The 23,981-nt window shown below is 35.7% G+C and overlaps 1 protein-coding gene across 11 annotated transcripts in view; it reads left to right on the top strand.

Annotated features, from left to right (window-relative positions):
- Positions 1-23,981, top strand: part of ROBO2 (roundabout guidance receptor 2) — a 1,411,015-nt gene that overhangs the window by 1,323,470 nt on the left and 63,564 nt on the right. For all 11 annotated transcript variants that reach the window (XM_073231817.1, XM_073231816.1, XM_073231815.1 and 8 more), the window contains 3 exons: positions 1,179-1,410; positions 4,069-4,193; positions 6,501-6,672. In XM_073231817.1, the coding sequence (XP_073087918.1) occupies positions 1,179-1,410; positions 4,069-4,193; positions 6,501-6,672 (529 nt within the window). The remainder of the gene's footprint in view (positions 1-1,178; positions 1,411-4,068; positions 4,194-6,500; positions 6,673-23,981) is intronic.

Below are 23,981 nucleotides of genomic sequence, written 5' to 3'. Positions count from 1 at the left end.
AATGTATAAAGGAACATGTTTCATTTTTTTAGCTTACATTTCTCTGTATTCAATTTTCATGTAAATTGTTATATGTAAACACTTTTTCATATCAATTTCATATGGGTTTCAGTTTCAAAATCTCATATTTTTGTTAAAAACAACTACTTATCTTTTGTATTTTAAATAAATGAAAAGATCAAGAAAGTTGTCAAATTGTGCCCATAGTGGGACAATTGAAGGGGGCCAGAAGTTGTAAAATTAATAAACATCTTTCATTTAATATGTGTTAATGTGCATAAGATTTTCGTCTGCATTTAAAGTAGTTACTAGCTCAACTTTTGATATCTCTCATAGGCTGCTTCCTGCCATAGGAATTTTATACATGCTGTTCCTGCTTTTCCTCTGGATAAATCCTACTGTCCTTGCAGATTTCAGTACTTCTTCATCTTCAGAGAAACTTCATCTCCTAAACCTAATTGAATCCATTTCCTCTACACCCCAGCTTTCTTTGTTCCTTGTACATTTAATTCATAACATCTGTTTTTGTTTATTTGTTATGAATATAACTTGATCATTGTTTGGGTGATTAATAGATAATGTCCACCTTCCACCTGAATTTGAAACAAAACAAGGGCAGGCCTGGTCTGACTCTCTGCTTTAATTCTCCAACTTTATCCCACAAGTTTAGCAGAATTTCTGGTACCTATTAGTAGGATCTCAAAAACATGTTTTGAGTGAGTGAAGGTATTAATAAATAGACAATGAATTAGAATGGAAATTCCTGTGACATATGCACATTACATATCAAACCATACAAACTGGAACTGTTAAATACAGGAAAAGGACAAACCTATGAGAAATAAAGTTAGAAAAATTAGCAAGTCTTCACCTTGACAGGCCTTTGTGCATACCAAGGAATTTGAAATGATTTAAGTAATATCTTAGATACTATAAAGTATTTTAAACATACTTTAAAGAGTTGTTCACTCTTCATTTTGGAAATACTAACTTAAGTGCAATGTGAACTCAGAATTGGAAGAGGATATTAGAATCGATGAGGTGGATTAGAATGCCATGGCATTACTCACATGACAGTTGATGAAGACTGAAATAGAGGCCAGAGAAATGAGGATGGGTCCTCTGTGAAGTCTAACATACTTCCATTTTGGTTTCAAAAGCTTTTTGCTGTTTTCCAGGTTGATCGCCAGCCCCAATTTATTCAAGGCTACCGAGTGATGTATCGTCAGACTTCAGGACTGCAGGTTGCCTCAACATGGCAGAATTTAGATGCCAAAGTCCCAACTGAGCGAAGTGCTGTTTTAGTCAATCTGAAAAAGGGGGTGACTTACGAAATTAAAGTCCGACCTTATTTTAATGAGTTCCAGGGAATGGATAGTGAATCTAGAACAGTTCGTACTACTGAAGAAGGTCAGTATTCAGATTTCTAACATGAACCAAACTTTAACTGTAATGAAACCAAATTTTGATGAAGTTCCTAATTTATCATCTTTTTTCAGAAAAGTGGCAAGAGAGACTCTAAAAGTAAATCCAGGAAGTGTCATATTTTTCCTTTAATTCTAAGAATTCCCTAGAATCTGACAATTTAAAAAAATGACATTCTTGTAAGTCCAATTTCTCTTAAGTCAACATTTGTTATGGAAATAGCTCATTTGGCTTAATTAATGGACCGCTCCTGGAAACTCAATAACACAGGCTGTTCATTGTCACTCCTCATTTTTGGTGTGGTAAAGCATGATGTTTCTTTTATAATCCTCCTTCCCTGTGGGCCCTGCTAGTCTGACTCAAAATTTCTAATTCAGAAGCCTACTTGCATGTTTTCAACAGCTTTCTTCTTAGTGACATTCCCTCCTCCCCTGCTACTTGGAAGTTTTCTTGCCTACAGATACTTTAAAGTCAATCTTTGATGGACATGTAATTATTGTAAGTCTCAACCAGTCCATTTATTGTGTCTTGGTCACTAAACTAAAGGCTTATAATAAATGGTATCATCAAAGTACAAAAAGTCAAATGTCGAGTATAATAAATTCCCCCCCCCGCCGTTTTTGCTTTTCTCCTAATTTTATTTACATAGCTCCAGTAAAAAGCCTTTTTTTCTAAGTATATTTCACATAATTGGGAAATATCAGCCTTAAGAATATATTTTATATATATGTTGCTCATGCTAATATGGAGATGCTCATGTTTGACCAAAGGGGTTTTAAGTTATAAATATAATAAGCAGCACAGCAAAAATATTAACTTTACATTACTTTATAGTGTGATATACTGACATGGTCAGAAATGCGTATTTCTAAAGGCATCATTAATCTACTTTCAGGTTGTGTAATGAAAAAATACTAAAAACAGTAACAGTATCTTTATCCACCATTCAGTTTTACTTTTATGCTGAAAATTTGTATTACTAATGAGGGGGGTGGGCAAACTTATTCAGCATGCTATTTGAAGCACACTTCCAAAAACCAACTTCACTTCAGTTAGACTTCTCCTCTAAATTAGACGTTGGTCACCGCTCAGTATACATTCATCTCTGAAGATGACAAATGGGACTCTGCGGGGTTGTGTCTGGGAGCGATGAGCGGTGATTCCGGTTCTTTCACCGCGGTGCAAGCTGAGCCCTGGAGTAACTGAGCTGCCGGGCAGCAGGCATGGGGTTCTCTCCAAGCCGGCAACAAGGCCAAGGAGAAACCAGTTTCCCAAAGTGTTATTTTTCAATGCAGTCTACTTAATAACCAAAACTGGTAGACAAGTGGTTGGATTTATGTTATCGTGCCACATTTTGGAACAATATTATCACACTGAGGAATGATAGAAAGCAGTATTGGGGTAAGATGTCTGTGTGTGTCTTGTATCTTAATGAAAATTGGCCCTACCTCAGTGAAGTAAGTCATGAAAATTCACCAAACATGGGAGACCCGATTGGCAGGCTTTAAAAATATCTTTCACGATTCACTTGTACTTTTTTTTTCAAATAACTAAACTGTGTAATTATAAAAGCATTGATCCTTTTATATAAAATCCCTTAATACCTGTGAGCACTTTGATTTTGCTTTTCTTACTTTTGGTCTAAACTCAGAAATTCACAGAATTGATTAAGATTCCCTGCAAAATTAGTATCTTTTAGCTCTTGGATGTACTGCGTGAGAGATGCTGCAATCTAAAATCAGAATATTTTTCTCACTCATCTTTTCTCAGTATGGTTATAATAAGTTATAGGAAAAAACATAAAGGGAGAGAATTGTAGGAAATTAAAATATGATCACTTCACATTAGACCCAACATGAGCTGTTTTTATTCATATCTACAGAGTTCCTTGCCCATCAATATGAAATAAGTTTAAACCTTAAATTATGGGTAAATACAAAACAGTCAATTTTTTTCCCCAATATGAAAACAGATGGCATTTTTTTCCTGTGCTGGCAAAATTTATACCTGTGCTTCTGTTTTTGTTTATTAAACAAAAATAAAACAAAAAGATTGTCGATAATTGCCAACAGTTAGACATAATGACTGATAACATTTTGGGATACATCCTCTTGGAGTATTTTTGATAGCTGTGCTTTTTTCAGAGAGAGAGCCTATTGAAGTCAACAGTATCAGAATTCTAGAATCAGACATACTTGGGTTCAAATTCTACCTTGTTGTCTGACTTAGATAAGTCTCTGGCAGTAGACTTTTCTTTCTTTATCTGTAAAACTGAAATAATCTTTGTTTTTACTGCCCGAGGTTATTGTGAGAATTACATCTGACACTCAGCTCAGTGCTGGGCATAGAGAAAACACTCATTAGAATGGTAGAACTATTAGAAAACACTAATTAGAAATTAAAATAAACTTTCAAATTTATTATTGAGTACATTATCAGCACAGCTGTTGTATTTGCTTTAAATCTATCTGTTATATATAAAGAACTTTTTAAAAACTGTCTCTATTAAACATGATATTACAAATTCAGAACTACTGGAAACCAGAACTTCATGCATCTTGCCTTTATACTCATATTTGGTAAGCAGCATTCATGTGCACCAAGACTTACAGTCTATGTTTATTCCAATTACTCCCTCTACAGCCCCAAGTGCTCCACCACAGTCTGTCACTGTGCTGACAGTTGGAAGCCACAACAGCACCAGCATAAGTGTCTCCTGGGATCCTCCTCCTCTGGATCATCAGAATGGAGTTATCCAAGAATACAAGGTAGGGCCTGGGTGAAGCAGGAGGCTCATGGAAAAAGGTTCCCAAAGAAGTCTCAACGTCACATAAATGAGATGCATCTCTAGTGACCCTCTTTCTGTGTGTGAGTGTAAAGTTATTTTTTATATCTTTGTCTGACAGGTAAAGACACAAACGCTTAGGATATCAAAACCTAACTCCAAGGTCACAGGTACCACAAACTGAGTTGGTCAAGGCAACAATAACACTAGAATGATTTTTTGTTCCAGAACTTCAGGGAGTCAGACAGATTGGGTCAGGGAAGGTACTAAAGCCCACATCACAGAAACTGCCTTTATCTTCATTATTAGATTTCTATAATGGGCCCTAGGTGGTCATTTTTAAACTGTGTTCTCATAAAAAGATGCTTCAGGGGTTTACAGAGTGGTGGAGAGAATGGGAAGGAAGGCAAGACTAGCTCCCCCTCTTAAGCTCTGCTTTTATCAGTTTATTGAGGTTTTTGTAAAATATTTCACTTGAGAAAAAGGAGCCATTGAAAGAGTGAATTTTGAAAACACAAAATATTATTATCTCATTTTTCAACTGGTGCATTTGTTGCTGTATAGAAGCAGTATCTATCCATTGTTTCCTCATAATCATTTGACATTTAAGAGAGATGTCTAACTTTGAGAAATTAGAATCTGATTAATTTTGATGTGATTAGATCACATGAGAGTAAAACACCTCCTTAACCATTGTAAAGTTCAAAATTATGATTTTTTGCTATGAATAAATATTTGTAGAATTCTGGTGGTAGGATACTAGGAATATCTATTAGAATAGAAAATGACACTCCACCTCACCCCAAATGAAATATTTTGTATGTGAAATTAAGCTGAATAATATCACTCAAAACACTGCAAATGAATATTATCTCTAAGAAAAAATGATGAATTTAAAATGAATTTTCTTAAGTTAATGATTAACTTACTGAAGCAAATACAGTTTGTATAAGCATTTATTTTTAAATTATTCCTGTCACATTATATAAAGAAACATGCGTAAGGAATATGAGTGCTTTCCAGTAGCATAATTATATAGAGTCTAAATTTTAAAAGTGTTAAGACATTGTTTCAAGAGCATGGAATTTTCCACTATGGTGTGTGTGTGTGTGTGTGAGTGTGTGTGTGTGCATGTATGTGTGTGTGTGTTTTAATGGGGTTAAGATTCTACTTCTGTGTCATCTGAGACTAAATATCCTGAACTACTGCTTATATAAATTCTGACATTTTTTACAACATTACCATTTTTGTCATAAATTGTAAACTTTTTCATTCATGTGAGATTGTCGTATTTTGGTAACAAAGAATATGTTTTTATGAGGGCTAATATTACTTCATTATTATCACAGGTATCATAATGTAAATCAAATAATAAAAAACTACACAGAAATTATTTTCAAGAAAAAGTTTAGGAACTTGCCTGTTTCAGAAACAAGCTAGATGTGATCCTACTTATGTGTCTACATGTAGATTATGAAATACATAAACACATTTATGAGTACAAAATGTGTACAGAGTAGAATTCTTTTTGTAACACATTTCTATACCTTTAAAGAAAGTATGTCTTAAAATTTGATTACTGGAAGTAAAAGCCTAGTTTCCCTCACATCAGTGTTTAAAGAATTTCCACCACTTTTTTCTCATTCATGTGTATGTGTGTGTAAATATGTTTTGATCAATATCAAGATTTATTACTGTCAATGTAAATATTGGCTTTAATTTCATCTCAGTCAATACTTATAACTTGAGTCAATCTTATTAACTACTTCTGTGTAAGCTAATGTTTTCCTCAATAAAATATAAATTACTTAGATGTGAACCTATATACCTTTGATATTATAACTCATAATCACCATATTTTAATAGATTAATGCATAATAAACCTTGATAAATAAGGGGATTTATGTGTTTTAATCCATACCCAAATGCTGTCTGCAACCAAGGACCATTTTCTAGAGGTGTTAAGGGAATCACTGTATTATGACCATTCAGTGTTGATTGTAAGACATACAGGAACTTGGCATAGTTATAGACTCTATTATTGTTCTTCCTTTCATATACACACGCACACATCCACACATATCATATATATATATATATACACACATACACATCGAATTTGTATAAATAAATGCAGAAATTAGGCTTCAGAAAATGTCATTTACAAATATTTTTATAAGCCTAGAATATAGATTGGTTACTACCAAAAAAAAATTAATCAATTATAATAATCAAATTACCAGAAAAGATCATTTACTATTCTTTTGTTATTCACTTTACATTTCTGTAGATTTGGTGTCTTGGGAATGAAACACGATTCCATATCAACAAAACTGTGGATGCAGCCATTAGATCTGTTATCATTGGTGGATTGTTCCCAGGTGTTCAATACCGGGTAGAGGTTGCTGCTAGTACCAGTGCGGGGGTTGGAGTCAAAAGTGAGCCACAGCCCATAATAATTGGTGAGTACCAATCTGTGTGGCCTTGCTTTAGAACCAATCAACCAGTAACAAGATAGATTATTTTTTGAATCTCCATCCTAACAGTGGGTATGCAGTAGGTCATAGAGCAGACACCATCACATACGCAAATGGGTTAACTGTCTAGAATTGTTCTCAAACAAATGATCAGCAGTTGCTTGTGCTCTTAGGACTCCCACAGACTTATTAAATCAGGATCCCTAAGAGTTTAAATGCCAAAATTTGGTTTAATAATACTTTTTAATCAATAGTTTCATTAGTAATTAATTAAAATATAATAGGAAATGATTCAGTTATGAAGCAAGTGCCTTTTTTTCAAATCTATATGCTTCATTTCAGCCAGAAATATGTCACAATTCAGCCAGAAACAGGACAAAAAGAAACTGTCATCCAAAAGTACTATTCCAAAGAAGAAATCCCTGTTAAATCTACTGTCATTATTACAGAAAAGTGTTCCCTATGGCCATAAATCAAGTTTGCCTGTTCTTGAATATATGTAAATGGAATCATACAGAATATAATTTTTGTGTCTAACTTCTTTCACTAAACATAATGGTTTTGAGATTCACCTATATATGTATCACACAATTCATACTTTTTTTTTCTGAGCAGTATTCAATAGTGTGAATATATCATATTTTGTTTCTGTTTTTCTCAAGAGAGTCAGAATTCTTACATAAATCTTTTTGAGGACATATGTTTTTATTTATTTTGGAAAAATACCTGGAAGTAGAATTTCTTGATAATAGGATTCATATAGTTTGACTTTATAAGAAACTCTGAAAATTTTTTTCAAATTGTTTTATAATTTTATACTCTCACTAGTAAAGAATATGACTTCCAGTTTTTCTGTTGTAATCAGCATTTGATGTTACCAGTCTGTAATTTTAGCCATTTTAGTGACTGTAAAGAGTAATAACTCAGTTCCATTTTAACTTCAGTTTTCTCTGATGACTAATGATACTGAGCAACTTATATGTACTTATTTGCCAGTCACATTGTCTTCTAGAAATCCCCAAGCCTTTGTCTTGTTAAAATCATGTTGTCTCTTGTTACGGATTAAGAGGAGTTATTTATGGAGTCTGGATACAAATTATCTCATATACATTTGTATTTAAATATTTTTTCCTAGTCTGTTGCTTCCGTATTCATTTACTCAGTGACATCTTTCGATTAGCAAAATTTTAATTTCTGTGAACTACAGTTTGCCAAATTTCTCTTTCATGCTTGGTACTTTCTAAGAAATACAGTATTATCTCTAGATAGTGAGGATATTATCTTTCTTTTGTTTTTTAATTGTTGCTTTGTTTTAAATTAGGGTATCATTGATATACACTCTTATGAAGGTTTCACAATATAAACAATGTGGTTATTAATTCACCCTTATTATCGAGTCCACCCCCATACCCCATTGCAGTAACTTTCCATCAGTGTAATAACATGGCACAGAGTCCCTATTGGTCTTCTCTGAGCTACACTGTGTTCCTCGTGACCCCACACACAGCATGTGCACCAATCATGATACCCCACAAATCCCCTTCTACCTACCTTCCACATACACTTCCCTACCCCTCCCCTTTGGTAAACACTAGTCCCTTCTTGGAGTCTGTGGGTCTGCTGCTCTTTTGTTCCCTCAGTTTTGCTTCTTTGTTATACTCCACAAAGAGGGAAATCATTTGGTATTGGACTTCCTCTGCCTGACTTATTTCACTGAGCATAATACCCTCTAGCTCCATCCAGGTTGTTGCAAATGGTAGGATTTGTTTCTTTCTTATGACTGACTAGTATTCTATTGTATATATGTACCACTTCTTATATATCCATTCATTTACTGATGGACACTTAGGTTGCTTCCATTTCTTGGCTATTGTAAATAGTGCTGCAATAAACATAGGGGTATATATGTCTTTTTGAATCTGGGATCTTGTTTTTTTTGGGTAAATTCTTAGAAGTGGAGTTCCCAGGTCAAATGGTATTTGTATTTTTAGTTTTTTGAGGAACCTCCATATTGTTTCCACAATGGTTGAACTAGTTTACATTCCCACCAGCAGTGTAGGAGGGTTCCCCTTTCTTCACATCCTCCCCAGCATTTGTTGTCCTTAGTCTTTTTGATACTGGCCATCTTAACTGGTGTGAGGTGATATATCACTGTGGTTTTAATTTGTATTTCCCTGATAATTAGCGATGTGGAGCATCTTTTCATGTGCCTGTTGGCCATCTGAATTTCTTCTATGAAGAAGCATCTGTTCATATCCTCCAACCACTTTTTTAATCGGGTTATTTGCTTTTTGGGTGTTTAGGCATATGAGTTCTTTACATATTTTGGATGTTAACCCCTTGTTGCTTATGTAATTTACAGACATATTCTCCTATACTGCAGGATACCTTTTTGTTCTACTGATGGTGTCCTTTGCTGTATAGAAGCTTTGTAGCATAACGTAGGCCTATTTGTTCATTTTTTATTTAGTTTCCTTACCAGAGGAGATGTGTTCAGGAAAAAGTTGCTCATGTTTATATTCAAGAGATTTTGCCCATGTTTTCTTCTAAGAGTTTTATGGTTTCATGACTCACATTCAGCTCTTTGATCCATTTTGAGTTTACTTTTCTGTATGGGTTTAGACAATAATCCAGTTTTATTCTTTAGCATGTAGCTGTCCAGTTTTTCCAACACCAGTTTTTGAAGGGACTGCATTTCCCCATTGTATATCCATGGCTCCTTTATCATATATTAATTGGCTATATATGGTTGAGTTTATATCTGGGCTCTCTAGTCTGTTCCATTGGTCTATGGATCTGTTATTGTGCTGATACCAAATTGTCTTGATTACTGTGGCTTTGTAGTACAGCTTGAAGTCCGGGACCGCAATCCCTCCCACCTTATTCTTCCTTCTCAGGATTGCTTTGGCTGTTCGGGGTATTTCATGATTCCATGTGAATTTTAGAACTATTTGCTGTAGTTCATTGAAGAATGCTGTTGACATTTTTATGAGGATTGCATTGAATCTGTATATTGATTTAGGCAAGGTCATTTTAACAACATTAAATCTTCCTATCCATGAGCACAGGATGTGTTTCATTTATTGTTATTTTCTTTAATTTCTCTCATGAGTGTCTTGTAGTTTTCAGAGTATAGGTCTTTCACTTCCTTGGTTAGGTTTATTCCTAGGTATTTTATTCTTTTTGATGCAACTGTGAATGAAAACGTTTTCCTGATTTCTCTTTCTGCTAGTTCAACATTAGTGTATAGGAATGCAACATCTTTCTGTGTATTAATTTTATATCCTGCAACATTGCTGAATTCAGATATTTTTGGAGTGGATTCTTTAGAGTTTTTTGTGTACAATATCATGTCATCTGCAAGCAGGGACAGTTTAACTTCTTCCTTGCTAATCTGGATGCCTCTTATTTCTTTGTGTTGTCTGATTGTGTGGCTAGGGCCTCCAGAACTATGCTGAATAAAAATGGGGAGAGTGGGCATCCTTGTCATTCCCGATCTTAAAGGAAAAGCTTTCAGCTTCATACTATTAAGTATGAAGTGACTGTGGGCTTGTCATATATGGCCTTTATTATGCTGAGGTACTTGCCTTCTATACCCATTTTGTTGAGAGTTCTTATCATGAATGGATGCTGAATTTTGTTGAATGCTTTATCAGCATCTGTGGAGATAATCATGTGGTTTTTGTCCTACTTTTTGCAGATGTGGTGGATGATGATGGATTTGTTTTGAAGAATATTATATTTACTAGGGTCCCCCCTTCACCAAATCCAACCCACAAACCCCATTACAGTACTGTCCATCAGCACAGTAAGATGCTGCAGAATCACCACTTGTCTACTCTGTGTTGCACAGCTCTCCCCGTGCCCGCCCCCCCGGCATTATACATGCTAATCGTAATGTCCCCTTTCTTTTTCCTCACCCTTATCCCTCCCTTCCCTCCCTTTCTCCCCAGTCCCTTTCCCTTTGGCAACTGTTAGTCCATTCTTAGGTTCTATGATTCTGCTTCTGTTTTGTTCCTTTAGTCTTTCTTTGTTCCTAGTCTTTGGGTTTGAGGTGAGTCTCTTGTAAGCAGCATAGAGATGGGTCTTGCTTTTTTATCCATTCTATTATTCTGTGTCTTTTGATTGGTGTATTCAGTCCATTTACATTTAGGGTGATTATGGAAAGATATGTACTTATTGCCATTGCAGGCTTTAGATTCGTGGTTGCCAAAGGTTCAAGGTTAGCTTCTTTAGTATCTTACTGTCTAACTTAACTTGCTTATTGAGCTATTTTAAACACTGTCTGGTCATTCTTTCTTTTTCTCCCTTCTTATTCCTCCTCCTCTGTTCTTTATACATTGGTTGTTTAATTCTGTGCTCTTTTGTGCTTCCTTTACTGCTTTTGTGGGTAGTTGATTTTGTTTTTTGCCTTTAGTTAGTATTTGGTTGGTCTGCTTTCTTTGCTGTGATGTCATTTTCTCTGGTGACATCTATTTAGTCTTAGGAGTGCTCCCATCTGGAGCAGTCCCTCTAAAACACCCTGTATAGGTGGTTTGTGGGAGGTAAATTCCCTCAACTTTTGCTTGTCTGGGAATTGTTTAATCCCTCCTTCATATTTAAATGATACTCGTGCTGGATACAGTATTCCTGGTTCAAGTCCCTTCTCTTTCATTGCATTAAATATATCATGCCATTCTCTTCTGGCCTGTATTGTTTCTGTTGAGAAGTCTGATGGTAGCCTGATGGGTTTTCCTTTGTAGGTCACCTTTTTCCTCTCTCTGGCTGCCTTTAAAACTCTGTCCTTATCCTTGATCTTTGCCATTTTAATTATTATGTGTCTTGGTGTTGTCCTCCTTGGGTCCTTTCTGTTGGGAGTTCTGTACACTTCCATGGTCTGATAGATTATTTCCTCCCCCAGTTTGGGGAAGTTTTCAGCAATTATTTCTTCAAATACACTTTCTATCCCTTTCTCTCTCTCTTCTTCTTCTGTTACCCCTATAATATGGATATTGTTCCTTTTGGATTGGTCACACAGTTCTCTTAATATTGTTTCATTCCTGGAGATCCTTTTCTCTCTCTCTGCGTCAGCTTCTATGCATTCCTGTTCTCTGATTTCTATTCCATCAATGGCCTCTCTCATCTTATCCGTTCTGTTTATAAATCCTTCCAGAGATTGTTTCATTTCTGTAATCCCCTTCCAGACATCATCCCTTAGCTCTTGCATATTTCTCTGCAGCTCCATCATCATGGTTATGAGCTTTATTTTTAATTCTTTTTCAGGAAGACTGGTTAGGTCTATCTCCTTCTCAGGGTTTGTCTCTGTGATCTTGGTCTGTATCAATTTCTTCTGCCTTTTCATGGTGATAGATATATTTGTGGGGAGCTGGCGCATGTGTTGGGTATGGGTAAGAGCAAGTCCCTTCTTGCCAGTTTGTGGCCCTCCTCTCCTAGGAGAACAGCGGCCTCTAGCAGCTTGTGCTGGGCAGCTGTGTGCAGACGGGGCTTCTGATCTTGCCCGGCCACTAATGAAGTCTAGCGCTGCAATTGCTGTGGGCATGGCCTGCCTCAGGCTGCTGCTCCAATATGGCGGAGCTGCATCAGAGGGGGAACAGGTGGGAGGCTGTTTATAGCAGTGAGTGGCCTCTGTGCTGCACTGTGGGGGTTCAGGTGCCCAGAGTTCCTGTGATTCCCAGCTGCTGGGCTAAGTGTCCTGGGGCACTTCCATCCAGTTGTGGGGTCCCTGTCCCTTTAAGACTTCCAAAAAGCACTCGCTTTTTTTTGTCCCGGGTGCGCTGGCTGTGGGGACCCGCTCACAGGTCTTACTGTCCTGTTTCCCTAGTTTTCAGCACCTCACGGACACACTGTGTGTCTGTGCTCTGGTACGGATGGCTAGGGCTGGGTGTTTAGCAGTCCTGGGCTCCCTCTCCCTACCTGCTCTGACTCCTCTCCTCCTGCCGGGATCTGGGGTGAGGGCCGCTCGGGTCCCGCTGGACTGGGGCTTGTATCTTACCCACTTTGCAAAGTGCTGGGCTCTCGCAGGTGTGGATGTAGTCTGGCTGTTGTCCAGTGTCTTCTTGTCTCTCTTTTAGGATTAGTTGTATTTGTTGTATTTTCAAAAATATATATGGTTTTGGGAGGAGATTTCCGCTGCTCTACTCATGCCGCCACCTTGGTTCTCTACTTGATGATGGATATTTTTTATTTGGATAATGTTAATATACAATTACTTGAAAACATTATGGTTACTAGACTTCCCCCAACATCAAGTCCCCCACACATACCCCACCAGAGTCACTGTCCATCAATGCAATAAAATGCCACAGAATCACAACTAGTCCTCTCTGTATATACTGCCTTCCCCATATCCCTAACACCCTACATTATGAAAGCTAATCATAAAGCCTTGTTTACCCCCTTATCCCTCCCTTCCCACCCATCCTCCCCAGTCCCTTTCCCTTTGGTAACTGTTAGTCCAATCTTGGGTTTTGTGAGTATGCTGCTGTTTTGTTCCTTCAGTTTTTCTTTGTTGTCATTCTTCACAGATGAGTGAAATTATTTGACACCTGCCTTTCTCCACCTGGCTTATTTCACTGAGCATAATACCCTCTAGCTCCATCCATGTTGTTGCAAATGGTAGGCTTTGTTTACTTCTTATGGCTGAATAATATTCCATTGTATATATATGTACCACATCTTCTTTATCTATTCATCTACTGATGGACACTTAGGTTCCTTCCATTTCTTGGCTATTGTAAATAGTGCAGTGATAAACATAGGGGTGCATATGTCTTTTTCAAGCTGGGCTGCTGCATTCTTAGGGTAAATTTCTAAGAGTGAAATTCTTGGGTCAAATGGTATTTCTATTTTTGGTTTTTTGAGGAATCTCCATACTGCTTTCCACAATGGTTGAACTAGTTTACATTACCACCAGCACTGTGGGAGGGTTCCCCTTTCTCCACATCCTCACCAACATTTGTTGTTGTTTGTCTTTTGGATGTTGGTCATCCTAACTGGTGTGAGGTTATACCTCACTGGGTTTTAATTTGCATTTCCCTGATGATTAGCAATGTGGAGCATCTTTTCATGTGTCTGTTGGCCATCTGAATTACTTCTTTGGAGAAGTGTCTGTTCAGATTCTGTGCCCATTTTTTTTATTGGATCATTTTCTTTTTGTTTGTTGAGGTGCATGAGCTCTTTATATATTTTGGATGTCAACCCTTTATTAGATCTGCCATTTATGAATATATTCTCCCATTCTGTAGGATGTATTTTTGGTCTACTGATGCTATCCTTTGCTGTACAGATGCTTTTTAGTTTGATATAGTTCCACTTGTTCATTTTTGCTTTTGTTTCCCTTGCCTGGGGAGATATGTTCATGAAGAAGTTGCTCATGTTTATGTCCAAGAGATTTTTGCCTATGTTTTTTTCTAAGAGTTTTTGGTTTCATGGCTTACATACAGGTCTTTGATCCATTTATAATTGACTTTTGTGTATGGGGTTAGACAGTGATCCAGTTTCATTCTCTACCATGTAGCTGTCCAGTTTTGCCAACACCAGCTATTGAAGGGGCTGTCATTTCCCCATTGTATATCCATGGCTCCTTTATCATATATTAATTGACCATATATGATTCAGTTTATATCTGGACTCTCTAGTCTGTTCCACTGGTCTATGGGTCTGTTCCTGTGCCAGTACTTTGATTACTGTGGCTTTGTAGTAGAGCTTGACATCAGGAAGCATAATTCCCCCTGCTTTATTCTTCCTTCTCAGGATTGGTTTGACTGTTCGGGGTCTTTTGTGGTTCCATATGAATTTTAGAACTATTTGCTCTAGTTTATTGCAGAATGCTGCAGATATTTTGATAGTGATTGCAGTGAATCTGTAAATTGCTTTAGGAAGGATGGCCATTTTGACAATATTAATTCTTCCTAGCCAAGAGCATAGGATGAATTTCCATTTATTAGTGATCTCTTTAATTTCTTTAAAGAGTGTCCCAGAGTTTTCAGGGTATAGGTCTTTCACTTCCTTGGTTAGGTTTATTCCTAGGTATTTTATTCTTTTTGATACAATTGCAATTGGAATTGTTTTCCTGATTCCTCTTTCTGCTAGTTCATTATTAGCATATTGGAATGCAACAGATTTCTGTGTATTAATTTTGTATCCTGCAACTTTGCTGAATTCAGATATTAGATCTAGTAGTTTTGGAGTGGATTCTTTAGGGTTTTTTATGTACAATATCATGTCATCTGTAAGGACAGTTTGACTTCTTCTTTGCCAATCTGGATGTCTCTTATTTCTTAGTGTTGTCTGATTGCCGTGGCTAGGACCTCCAGAACTATGTTGAATAAAATTGGGGAGAGTGGGCATCTTTGTCTTGTTTCCAGTCTTAAAGGCAAAGCTTTCAGCTTCTCACTGTTAAGTATAATGTTGGCTGTAGGTTTATCATATATGGCCTTTATTATGTTGAAGTACTTATCTTCTGTACCCATTTTGTTGAGAGTTCTTATCATGAATGGATGTTGAATTTTGTAAAATCCTTTTTCAGCATCTATGGAGATGATCATGTGGTTTTTGTTCTTCTTTTTGTTGATATGGTGGATGATGTTGATATATTTTCGAATGTTGTACCATTCTTGCATCTCTGGGATGACTCCGACTTGATCATGATGTATGATTCTTTTGATGTATTTTTGAATTTGGTTTGCTAATATTTTGTTGAGTATTTTTGCATCTATGTTCATCAGTGATATTGTTCTGTAATTTTCTTTTTTTGTGGTGTCTTTGCCTGGTTTTGGTATTAGGATGATGGATTTTTTTTAATGTTGTACCATCCTTGCATCTCTGGAATAAAACCTATTAGATCATGATGGATGATCTTTCTGATGTATTTTGAATTCAATTTGCTAATATTTTATTTAGTATTTTTGCATCTATTTTCATCAGGGTTATTGGTCTGTAATTTTCTTTTTTTGTGGTGTCTTTGCCTGGTTTTAGAATTAGAGTGCTGCTGGCTTCATAGAATGAGTTTGGAAGTACTCCCTCCTCTTCTACTTAATGGAAAATGTTAAGGAGGATGGGTATTAGGCCTTCACTACATGTTTGATAAAATTCAGTGGTGAAGCCCTCTGCTCCAGGGATTTTGTTCTTAGGTAGTTTGTTGATTACCAGTTAAATTTTGTTGCTGTTAATTGTTCTGTTCAGATTTTCTGTTTCTTTCAGGGTCAGCCTTGAAAGGTTGTATTTTTCTAGAAAGTTGTCCATTTCTTCTAGGTTATCCAGTTAGTTAGCATATAATTTTTCATAGTATTCTCTCATAATTCTTGGTATTTCTGTGGTGTCCATAATGATTTTTCCTTTCTTATTTCTGATTCTGTTTATGTGTGTAGACTCTTTTTTTCTTGATAAGTCTTGCTAGGGGTTTACCTATTTTATTAATTTTCTGGAAGGACTAGCTCCTGCTTTCATTGATTTTTTTTCTATTATTTTATTCTTCTTAATTTTATTTTTTTCTGCTGTAATCTTTATTATATCCCTACTTTTACTGGCTTTGGGCCTCATTTGTTCTTCTTTTTCTAGTTTCATTAAATGCAAGTTTAGACTGTTCATTTGTGATGGTCCTTCTTTCCTTAGGGAGGCCTTTATTGCAATACACTTCCCTCTTAGCACAGCCTTTGCTCTGTCTTCCAGATTTGTGGTGTTGAATTATTGTTGTCATTTGTCTCCATGTGTTGCTTGATTTTTGCTTTTATTTGGTCATTGGCCCATTGATCATTTAGGAGCATGTTATTAAGCCTCCATGTGTTCTTGGGCATTTTCATTTTCTTTGTGTAATTTATTTCTAGTTTCATGCCTTTGAGATCTGCAAAGTTGACTGGTACACTTTCAATCTTTTTGAATTTACTGAGGCCCTTTTTGTGACCTAGTATATGATCTATTCTTGAAAATGTGCCATTTTCACTTAAGAAGAATCTGTATACTGTTCCTTTTGGATAGAGTGTTCTGTAGATGTCTGTTACGTTCATCTGGTCTAATATGATGTTCAGTGCCTCTGTGTCCTTACTTATTTTCTGCCTACTTGATCTGTCTTTTGAAGTGAGTGGTGTGTTAAAGTTTCCTAAAATGAATTCATTGCATTCTTTATCTCCCTTTAATTCTGTTAGTATTTGTTTCACATATGTTGGTGATCCTGTGTTGGGTGAATAGATATTTATAATGGTTATATACTCTTGTTGGACTGAACCCTTTATCATTATGTAATGTCCTTCTTTGTCTCTCAATGCTTTCTTTGTTTTGAAGTCTATTTTGTCTGATACAAGTACTGCAACTCCTGCTTTTTTCTCCCTTTTATTTTCATGATATATCTTTTTCCATCCTTTTACTTTCAGTCTGTGTATGTCTTTGGGTTTGAAGTGAGTCTCTTGTAGGCAGCATATAGATGGGTCTGCTTTTTATCCATTCAGTGACTCTATGTCCTTTGATTGGTGCATTCAGACCATTTACATTTACAGTGATTATCTATAGGTATGTACTTATTGCCATTACAGGCTTTAGACTTCTGGTTACCAAAGGCTCAAGGGTAATTCCCTTACTATCTAACAGTCTGATTTAACTCACTTAGTATGCTATTAAAAACACAACCTAAAGGTTCTTTTTTTTTTTCCTCCTTTTTCTTACTCCTCCAATCTTTATATATTAGGTATCATATTCTGCACTCTTTGTCTAACCCTTCATTGACTTTCAGGTAGTTGGTTTGATTTTGCATCTGCTTAGTAATTAATTGTTCTACTTTCTTTGCTGTAGTTTTATTTCTCCTGGTGACAGCTACTTAGCCTTAGGAATACTTCCATCTATAGCAGGCCCTCCAAAATGCACTGTGAAGTTGATTTGTGGGAGGTAAATTCTCTCAGTGTTGCTTACCTGAAAATTGTTTGATCCTTCCTTCAAATTTAAGTGATAATCTTGCTGTGTAATGTATTCTTGTTTCATGGCCCTTTTGCTTCATTGCATTAAATATATCATGCCACTCCACTCTGGCCTGTAAGATTTCTGTTGAGAAGTCTAATGATAGCCTGATGGGTTTTCCTTTGTATGTGATCTTTTTTCTCTTCTAGCTGCTTTTAAAAGTCTGTCCTAATCCTTGATCTTTGCCATTTTAATTACTATATGTCTTGGTGTTGTCCTCCTTGGGTCTCTTGTTTTGGGAGATCTGTGCACCTCCATGGCCTGAGAGACTATGTCCTTCTCCAGATTGGGGAAGTTTTCAGCAATTACCTCCTCAATGACAATTTCTATCCCTTTTTCTCTCTCTTCATCTTCTGGTACCCCTGTAATGCACATATTGTTCCATTTGGATTGGTCACACAGTTCTCTCAATGTTCTTTCATTCCTAGATATCCTTTTTTCTCTCTGTGCCTAAGCTTCTTTGTTTTCCTCTTCTCTAATTTCTGTTCCTTTTACCATCTCTTTTACTATAACTAATCTCCTTTTAAATTCCTCTCTTGTAAGTTTCATTTCAGATGTGGAATTTCTTAATGATTGAATCTCCCTCCTAAATTTGTCCCTGAGTTCTTGAATATTTTCCTGTACCTCCATGAGCATGTTCATTTTTATTTTGAACTCTCTTTTATGAAGATTGGTTCAGTTTCATTTGGCCCTTTCTCTGGTGTTTGCGAGATTTCTGTTTGAACCAGCTTCCTTTGATGTTTTTTATTTGTATATGGCACATTCTAGGGCCCAGAAGATCTAGTCTCTGGAGCTGCTCATTCCCTGGAGTGATATTGGGGGTCACAGGGAAGTGGTGCTTTTGCCTTGGGGGAGGAAAGAACTATTTCCTGTTTCCCGGCTGCAGTGCCTGTCTCCACTGTCAGGACCACTGCAGCAAGCACACAGGTGTAAGCCTCTGCATTTTTCATCTGTAGCCTCTGTAGGTGGGGCCTCCCTTTATCTGGCCTGGTGCCAGGGCAGGGACTGGCAGTTTGTGAGCTGGCACAGTGCCCTCAGACCAGGAGGAAGGTGCCACAGGCTGTGTATCACAGTAGGGGGCCTCAGAGTTGAGTAGCCAGCCAGGTGTATGGTGTGCCTGAAGCTCTGAAAAGTTCCCAACCTGCTGGGCAGAGTATGCCAAGACAACCTTGTCCACCTATCCCTTCTCCTGTGCAGCAAGCTCCATGCAAACCCCAGCCCTTCAAGCAGTCCTCTCACTTCTAGGAAGTCTCTCAGACCACCCGCCTTTCCTTTGTCCCAGAGCAGCTGGATGTGGATCCCTGTCCTCCACAAAAGGCTGGAATCCCAGTCTCTCCAAGTATTCTGCCTGTCTTAGGTTTTCAACCCCACTAATTTTGAGCACCATGCAATGTAGGTTTGTGCTCCCAAAGCAGATCTCCAGGGTGGGTGTTCAACAGTCCTAGGTTTCCATCCCCTTCCTGCTCTGTTTCTCTTCCTCCCATCAGTGAGCTGAGATTGGGGAAGGGATTGGGTCCTGCCATGCCAGATCAAGCCTTTGGTACTTCACCCTGTTTCTTGAGGTCTGCTCTGTTCTCCAGGTGTATGCAGTCTGGTGCAGACTTCTTTCCTGTTGCTCTTTTAGGATTAGTTGTCTTAACTGTATTTTCTTATTATATGTGATTTTGGGAGTAGTTCTCTGTCTCACCTCTCACATCACCATCTTGAATCAACTTTCCAGAGAGAATATTTTCTTATATAAGCTTTATAATTTTAGCTATCATTCTCAGATCTATAATTCATCTTAAAGTAATTGCATGTGGCTTGAGGGTTGAAGCTTATTTATTTCCATATGTGTATGAAATTGTGTGGGCCTCATTTATTTAAAATATATCCTTTTCCCCAGTTAATCCCAGTGAACCATGTATGTGTGGATCCATTTCTGGATTCCCTATGTTATTCATTTTTTTCTTAATTATCTCCCTATACCAAACCATACTGTCTTGATTCCTGTGGCTTATAGAAAGTCTTGAAATGAGATAATGTTTGTATTCCATCATTTTCTTCTGCTAAATTGTTCTGGTTATTCCAGAGCTTTTCTTCTTCCATATACTTTTCAAATCAGCTTGTCATTCTCTACAAAATTATACTGAATTGTGATTGAAAACATGGTGATTTATACATTAAGTTGGAGAGATTCAACATTTTAATAGTAAATTTTTCTCTTCTGGAACATGAAGTGCCCCTCTATTATTTATTTAATTTTCTCTCAATATATTTTATAATTTTCAGTATACAATCATATATATGTTTCATTAAACTTTATCCTGAGTGTTTAATGGTTTTTATACTAAGTGAATTTATAACATTTCCTTACTAACTATTCTATATTATATATAAATTTAATTTTATACATTGCCCTTATATCTTATGGCCTTACCAGCTTCACTTATTTATTTCAATGGTTGCTAAAATACTTTTTCAATTGTGTTTAGATAATCATCTGTTTTCTTTTTGTTTATTTGTGGTAACACAGCAAATTTAATGAATGGTTTCAAAGGTAAATAAACCTTGCATTCCTGTGCTAAATTCACTTGGTCAGTATATATTTTTCTTTACAGATACTACTGTGTCTGATTTGCTAACATTTGTCAAAGAATTTTGCATTTATGTTTATGAGGGATATTATTGGATAGTTCTCTTTTCTTCTAATATTTTTGTCAGGTTTGGGAATCAGGGTGGAAAGCTTTATAAAATGGGTTGGAAAATAATTTCTTCCCTTCCTCCTCTTTTATTTTCTATTATTTCTTCTTTATATACCTTCTGGAACTCAGTGATAAAATCTGTGCTTTGAGTTTCCTTTGTGGATCCTTTTTATTTTTATGAACTTATAGTCTTTCAGAATTTTTATTGTTTCTGTGTTGGTTGTGGCAAATGCATTTCTTTTTTTTTTTGACCACCAATGATTTGTCTAATCCAAGTTGTTGGGTTTATTGTTGTACGCACATTTGCAATATCTCCTTCTTTGTAAATCCCTTAATGGAAGTGTTTGCAGGATATGAACTGATGCCATGTCTTTCATTTTTTTAATACTGGGGATTAATGTTTCCTCTCTATTTCTCTCCCGCTTTTCCTTTGCCCCACACCATGTATCTCTCTCCCTTCTCTCTCCAATTTTAATGTCTTGATAATGATTAATACTTTCAAAGTGCAAACTTTTGGGTTTGTTATTTCTTTTGTAATTAATTTCTACTGATTTTCTTCTACTTACTTTTATGTTGCATGAAAGATAGAAATTTATATCAATGATTTATTTTGGACCTTTCTTCCTTTCAAATATCAATATTTGAAGTTATCAATTTCTTTCTAAGTACTTCACCTGAATCTTACAAATTTTGATGTGTTATGTTTCCATTTATCATAAAGTTGAAAATACTTTCCATTTCCCCTAAGGATTTCTGGGGGTTTTTTTTGCAAAGGTTAAATAGAAGTGTATTGTTAAATTTTCAAATGTCTTGTGATTTCCGGATATCTTTTTTTAACTCTTTTCTTATTTAATCATTATAGTGAGGTCAGTTTTTTAAATACAGAGACTCATTTCATGGTCCAGCATTGGTCTTTGTGAATGTTCCTTGTGCATTTGAAAAGTTTGTGCATTTTTTTCATTTTGAAGTAGAATTTCTATAATAGAGCAAATTGGTTGGTAGTATTATTTAGGTCCTTATGGATATTCCATCTATTTATTATTTCAGTTAATAAGAAAAGAGCCTGGAGATTTATTGTAATTTAGGATCTGTGTATTTTTCCTTTCCTTCTCTAATTTTTGTTTCATGTATTTTGCTATTCTGTATTAGTTGAGTACATTTTAGACTTGTTATATTTTATTAGTAAACTTACCTTTTATCACTATGGAATGCCCTACTTTATTACCAGTAGGATTCTTTTCCCTAAAATTTACTGTATCATATGAGTGAGTATACAGCCACATCATTTAAGTGTTTGCATTTTTGGGTTTTTTCCATCCTTTCATTTTATCTCCTGTTTCTCTGTGTTTAATGCATATTTCTATTTCTAGTCTATTAATTAAATATTGTTAGGTCTTGTTTTTTTATCCACTATGGTAATCTTTTCCTTTTTATTGCAGTTACCTTTAATGTAATTATTGATGTATTTGGGCTTAGAATTACTATCTTGCTAATTATTTTTGGCTGATTTTGTTCCTATTTTCCTAATTTCCTGATTTCTTTTGGAAGAATTAAATAACTTTCTGATATATATTTTATGTCCATTATTGGATTATTAGGTATACCTCTTTTTTGTAATAGTTACTGTAGTATTTGCCTATAATATAAAGACCTTAAAAATATAATCCCATTTTCCTTCTTCTTTGTGTTTTTGCTATTATTATACCTTTTACTTCTATACCAGTAATAAATATCAATATACAAACTGAAGTATTATTATTGGTTATGCTTTAAACAATGAAATCTCTTTCAAATAAATTAAAACTAAAACTAAAAATTTGTTACTATCTTTATCTGGTATTCTGTTCCATAAATTAAGTCCCCTCAGTTTCTCTGAGTTCCCCCATCTCTTTAACTCAGGAATGTTCTTCACTCATCTTTGGGTTCCCCTTCACTGAATTACATTTTAGAAATTATATTCAGACATAAACCTATAAAAATAGTAAGATTCTCCTTATTTCCATTTTCTCACAATCTGCCCTTCTGTTTCACATATTTTGCCTGGTTTTCTACTTATTTATGGTGGGATTACATGTCTCATAACTGTTATTTCTTTATGAGCAAAAGTAAAATATTCAGTGAATTATTCCCTTTTCTCTTCTAGAATTTCCACTCATTTTCTTTTACATTTTACATTTCCCTCTGAAATTTACCATAAGTTTATTCATTATGATTATTTTAAGGCCATAAATATATTATAATAGCTGTGTCATCTAATGGTCTATTTCTATTAATTATATTTTCTTTTGAACTTGGGTCATCTTTTCCTTCCTGTTGTTTGCAATTTTTTTTCTCTCTGTTTTGCTTTGCTTGTTTTTGGCCTAGTAATCTTTCACCATACACTAGATACTGCAGATGATATACTATAAAGTGTGATCTGAAGAGTGTAGGGTTTGTTCCAGAGGCAGTTACATTACTCTAATCATCTTGATCTTGCAGTGACTTGGAGTTTATGTTTTATCGGTATGGGATCATTTGTATTTTGACCTTATTCATAGGACAGAATGTCAGTTTGATCTTTACTTCTAAGGCATGATCTTTACCTCAAGGGGGTCAGTGACAAGCCTCTTATTTTCATCTGGTTCCTCTTACTTAATGAAATTCAAGCTTCAGACACAATCTTCTGTGGACATCAGCTGAAAAGTCTGTTCAGCCTGTTCTGCCTTCTAGCTTTCAGGTTTCACAGATCCTTGGACCCTTCTTTTTGTACACAGAGTTCAGGCTCTACCCTGGGATTGAGTAAGAATTTATACCAGATTTGAGAACATCACTCTCCTGTTGCTCATTTACATGACTCCCCCCTTAATTTTCAGCCACTCTGGCAGCTCTGATCTCTACCCTCTGACACCCGATATGAATAAGATTGAGGTTTTCAGCTTGGTTCCTAGCTGCTAACACTGTGTGGACTGAGATCTCTAAGGGGAAAAAAAAGCCCCATGGTGTAGATTTCCCCTGTGCAATTCCCTTCTTTCAAGAGGCAAACCTTTTCACTTCCCCCTGCTTTTATTTGTTAGTCTTTAATTTCTTAAAAATGTCCTTCCTAGAGTTGACGTATTTTAAAAATAATTGTTCAGAGTTTGATACAATGATATGTGTAATTTCCATTATTTTCTGTTTATTTTCCAAAATGATGTGCACAGAGTACACTGCCAATTTCTGGAAAATTATTTCTCAGTACAAAGTATTTATTGTATATGAAGAGATTTAACATTGTCATAATACTATTTTTTTTTAGGTCTCAAAGTTTTTTTCTTTCTCTTATATATTAAAAGCATTAAAGAGAAAATGATATAGTATTAGCTTTTCTTTAAATTGCCTTTCCTTTCTTAATTAGTTGTAGAGACTGAATTAATTTCTTAACCTGAGGGAAACTTACAATCTTGCCCTTCTGAGATTTTCTAAAATAAATTGGAATAAGAGAGAAATACAAGTAGACCCAAAAGGATTTAACATATATATATGCCATTTATACTATTTAGAAATAAGTCATTAATTTTTAACTTAAAAAATATATGTAATGTTTAAAAGGTATAATTTTCTATGAGAGCTTCTACATAAATAAACAAAACTTTGTTTTTTCCCTGTCTCTCTAGCATATATATATGAAATGGATTGACTGAATATAAT

The sequence above is a fragment of the Manis javanica genome, chromosome 3, assembly GCF_040802235.1.
Source record: "Manis javanica isolate MJ-LG chromosome 3, MJ_LKY, whole genome shotgun sequence".
Taxonomy (NCBI): domain Eukaryota; kingdom Metazoa; phylum Chordata; class Mammalia; order Pholidota; family Manidae; genus Manis; species Manis javanica.
Note: the sequence above shows the minus strand (reverse complement) of the source record. Positions and strands in the feature narration are given on the sequence as shown.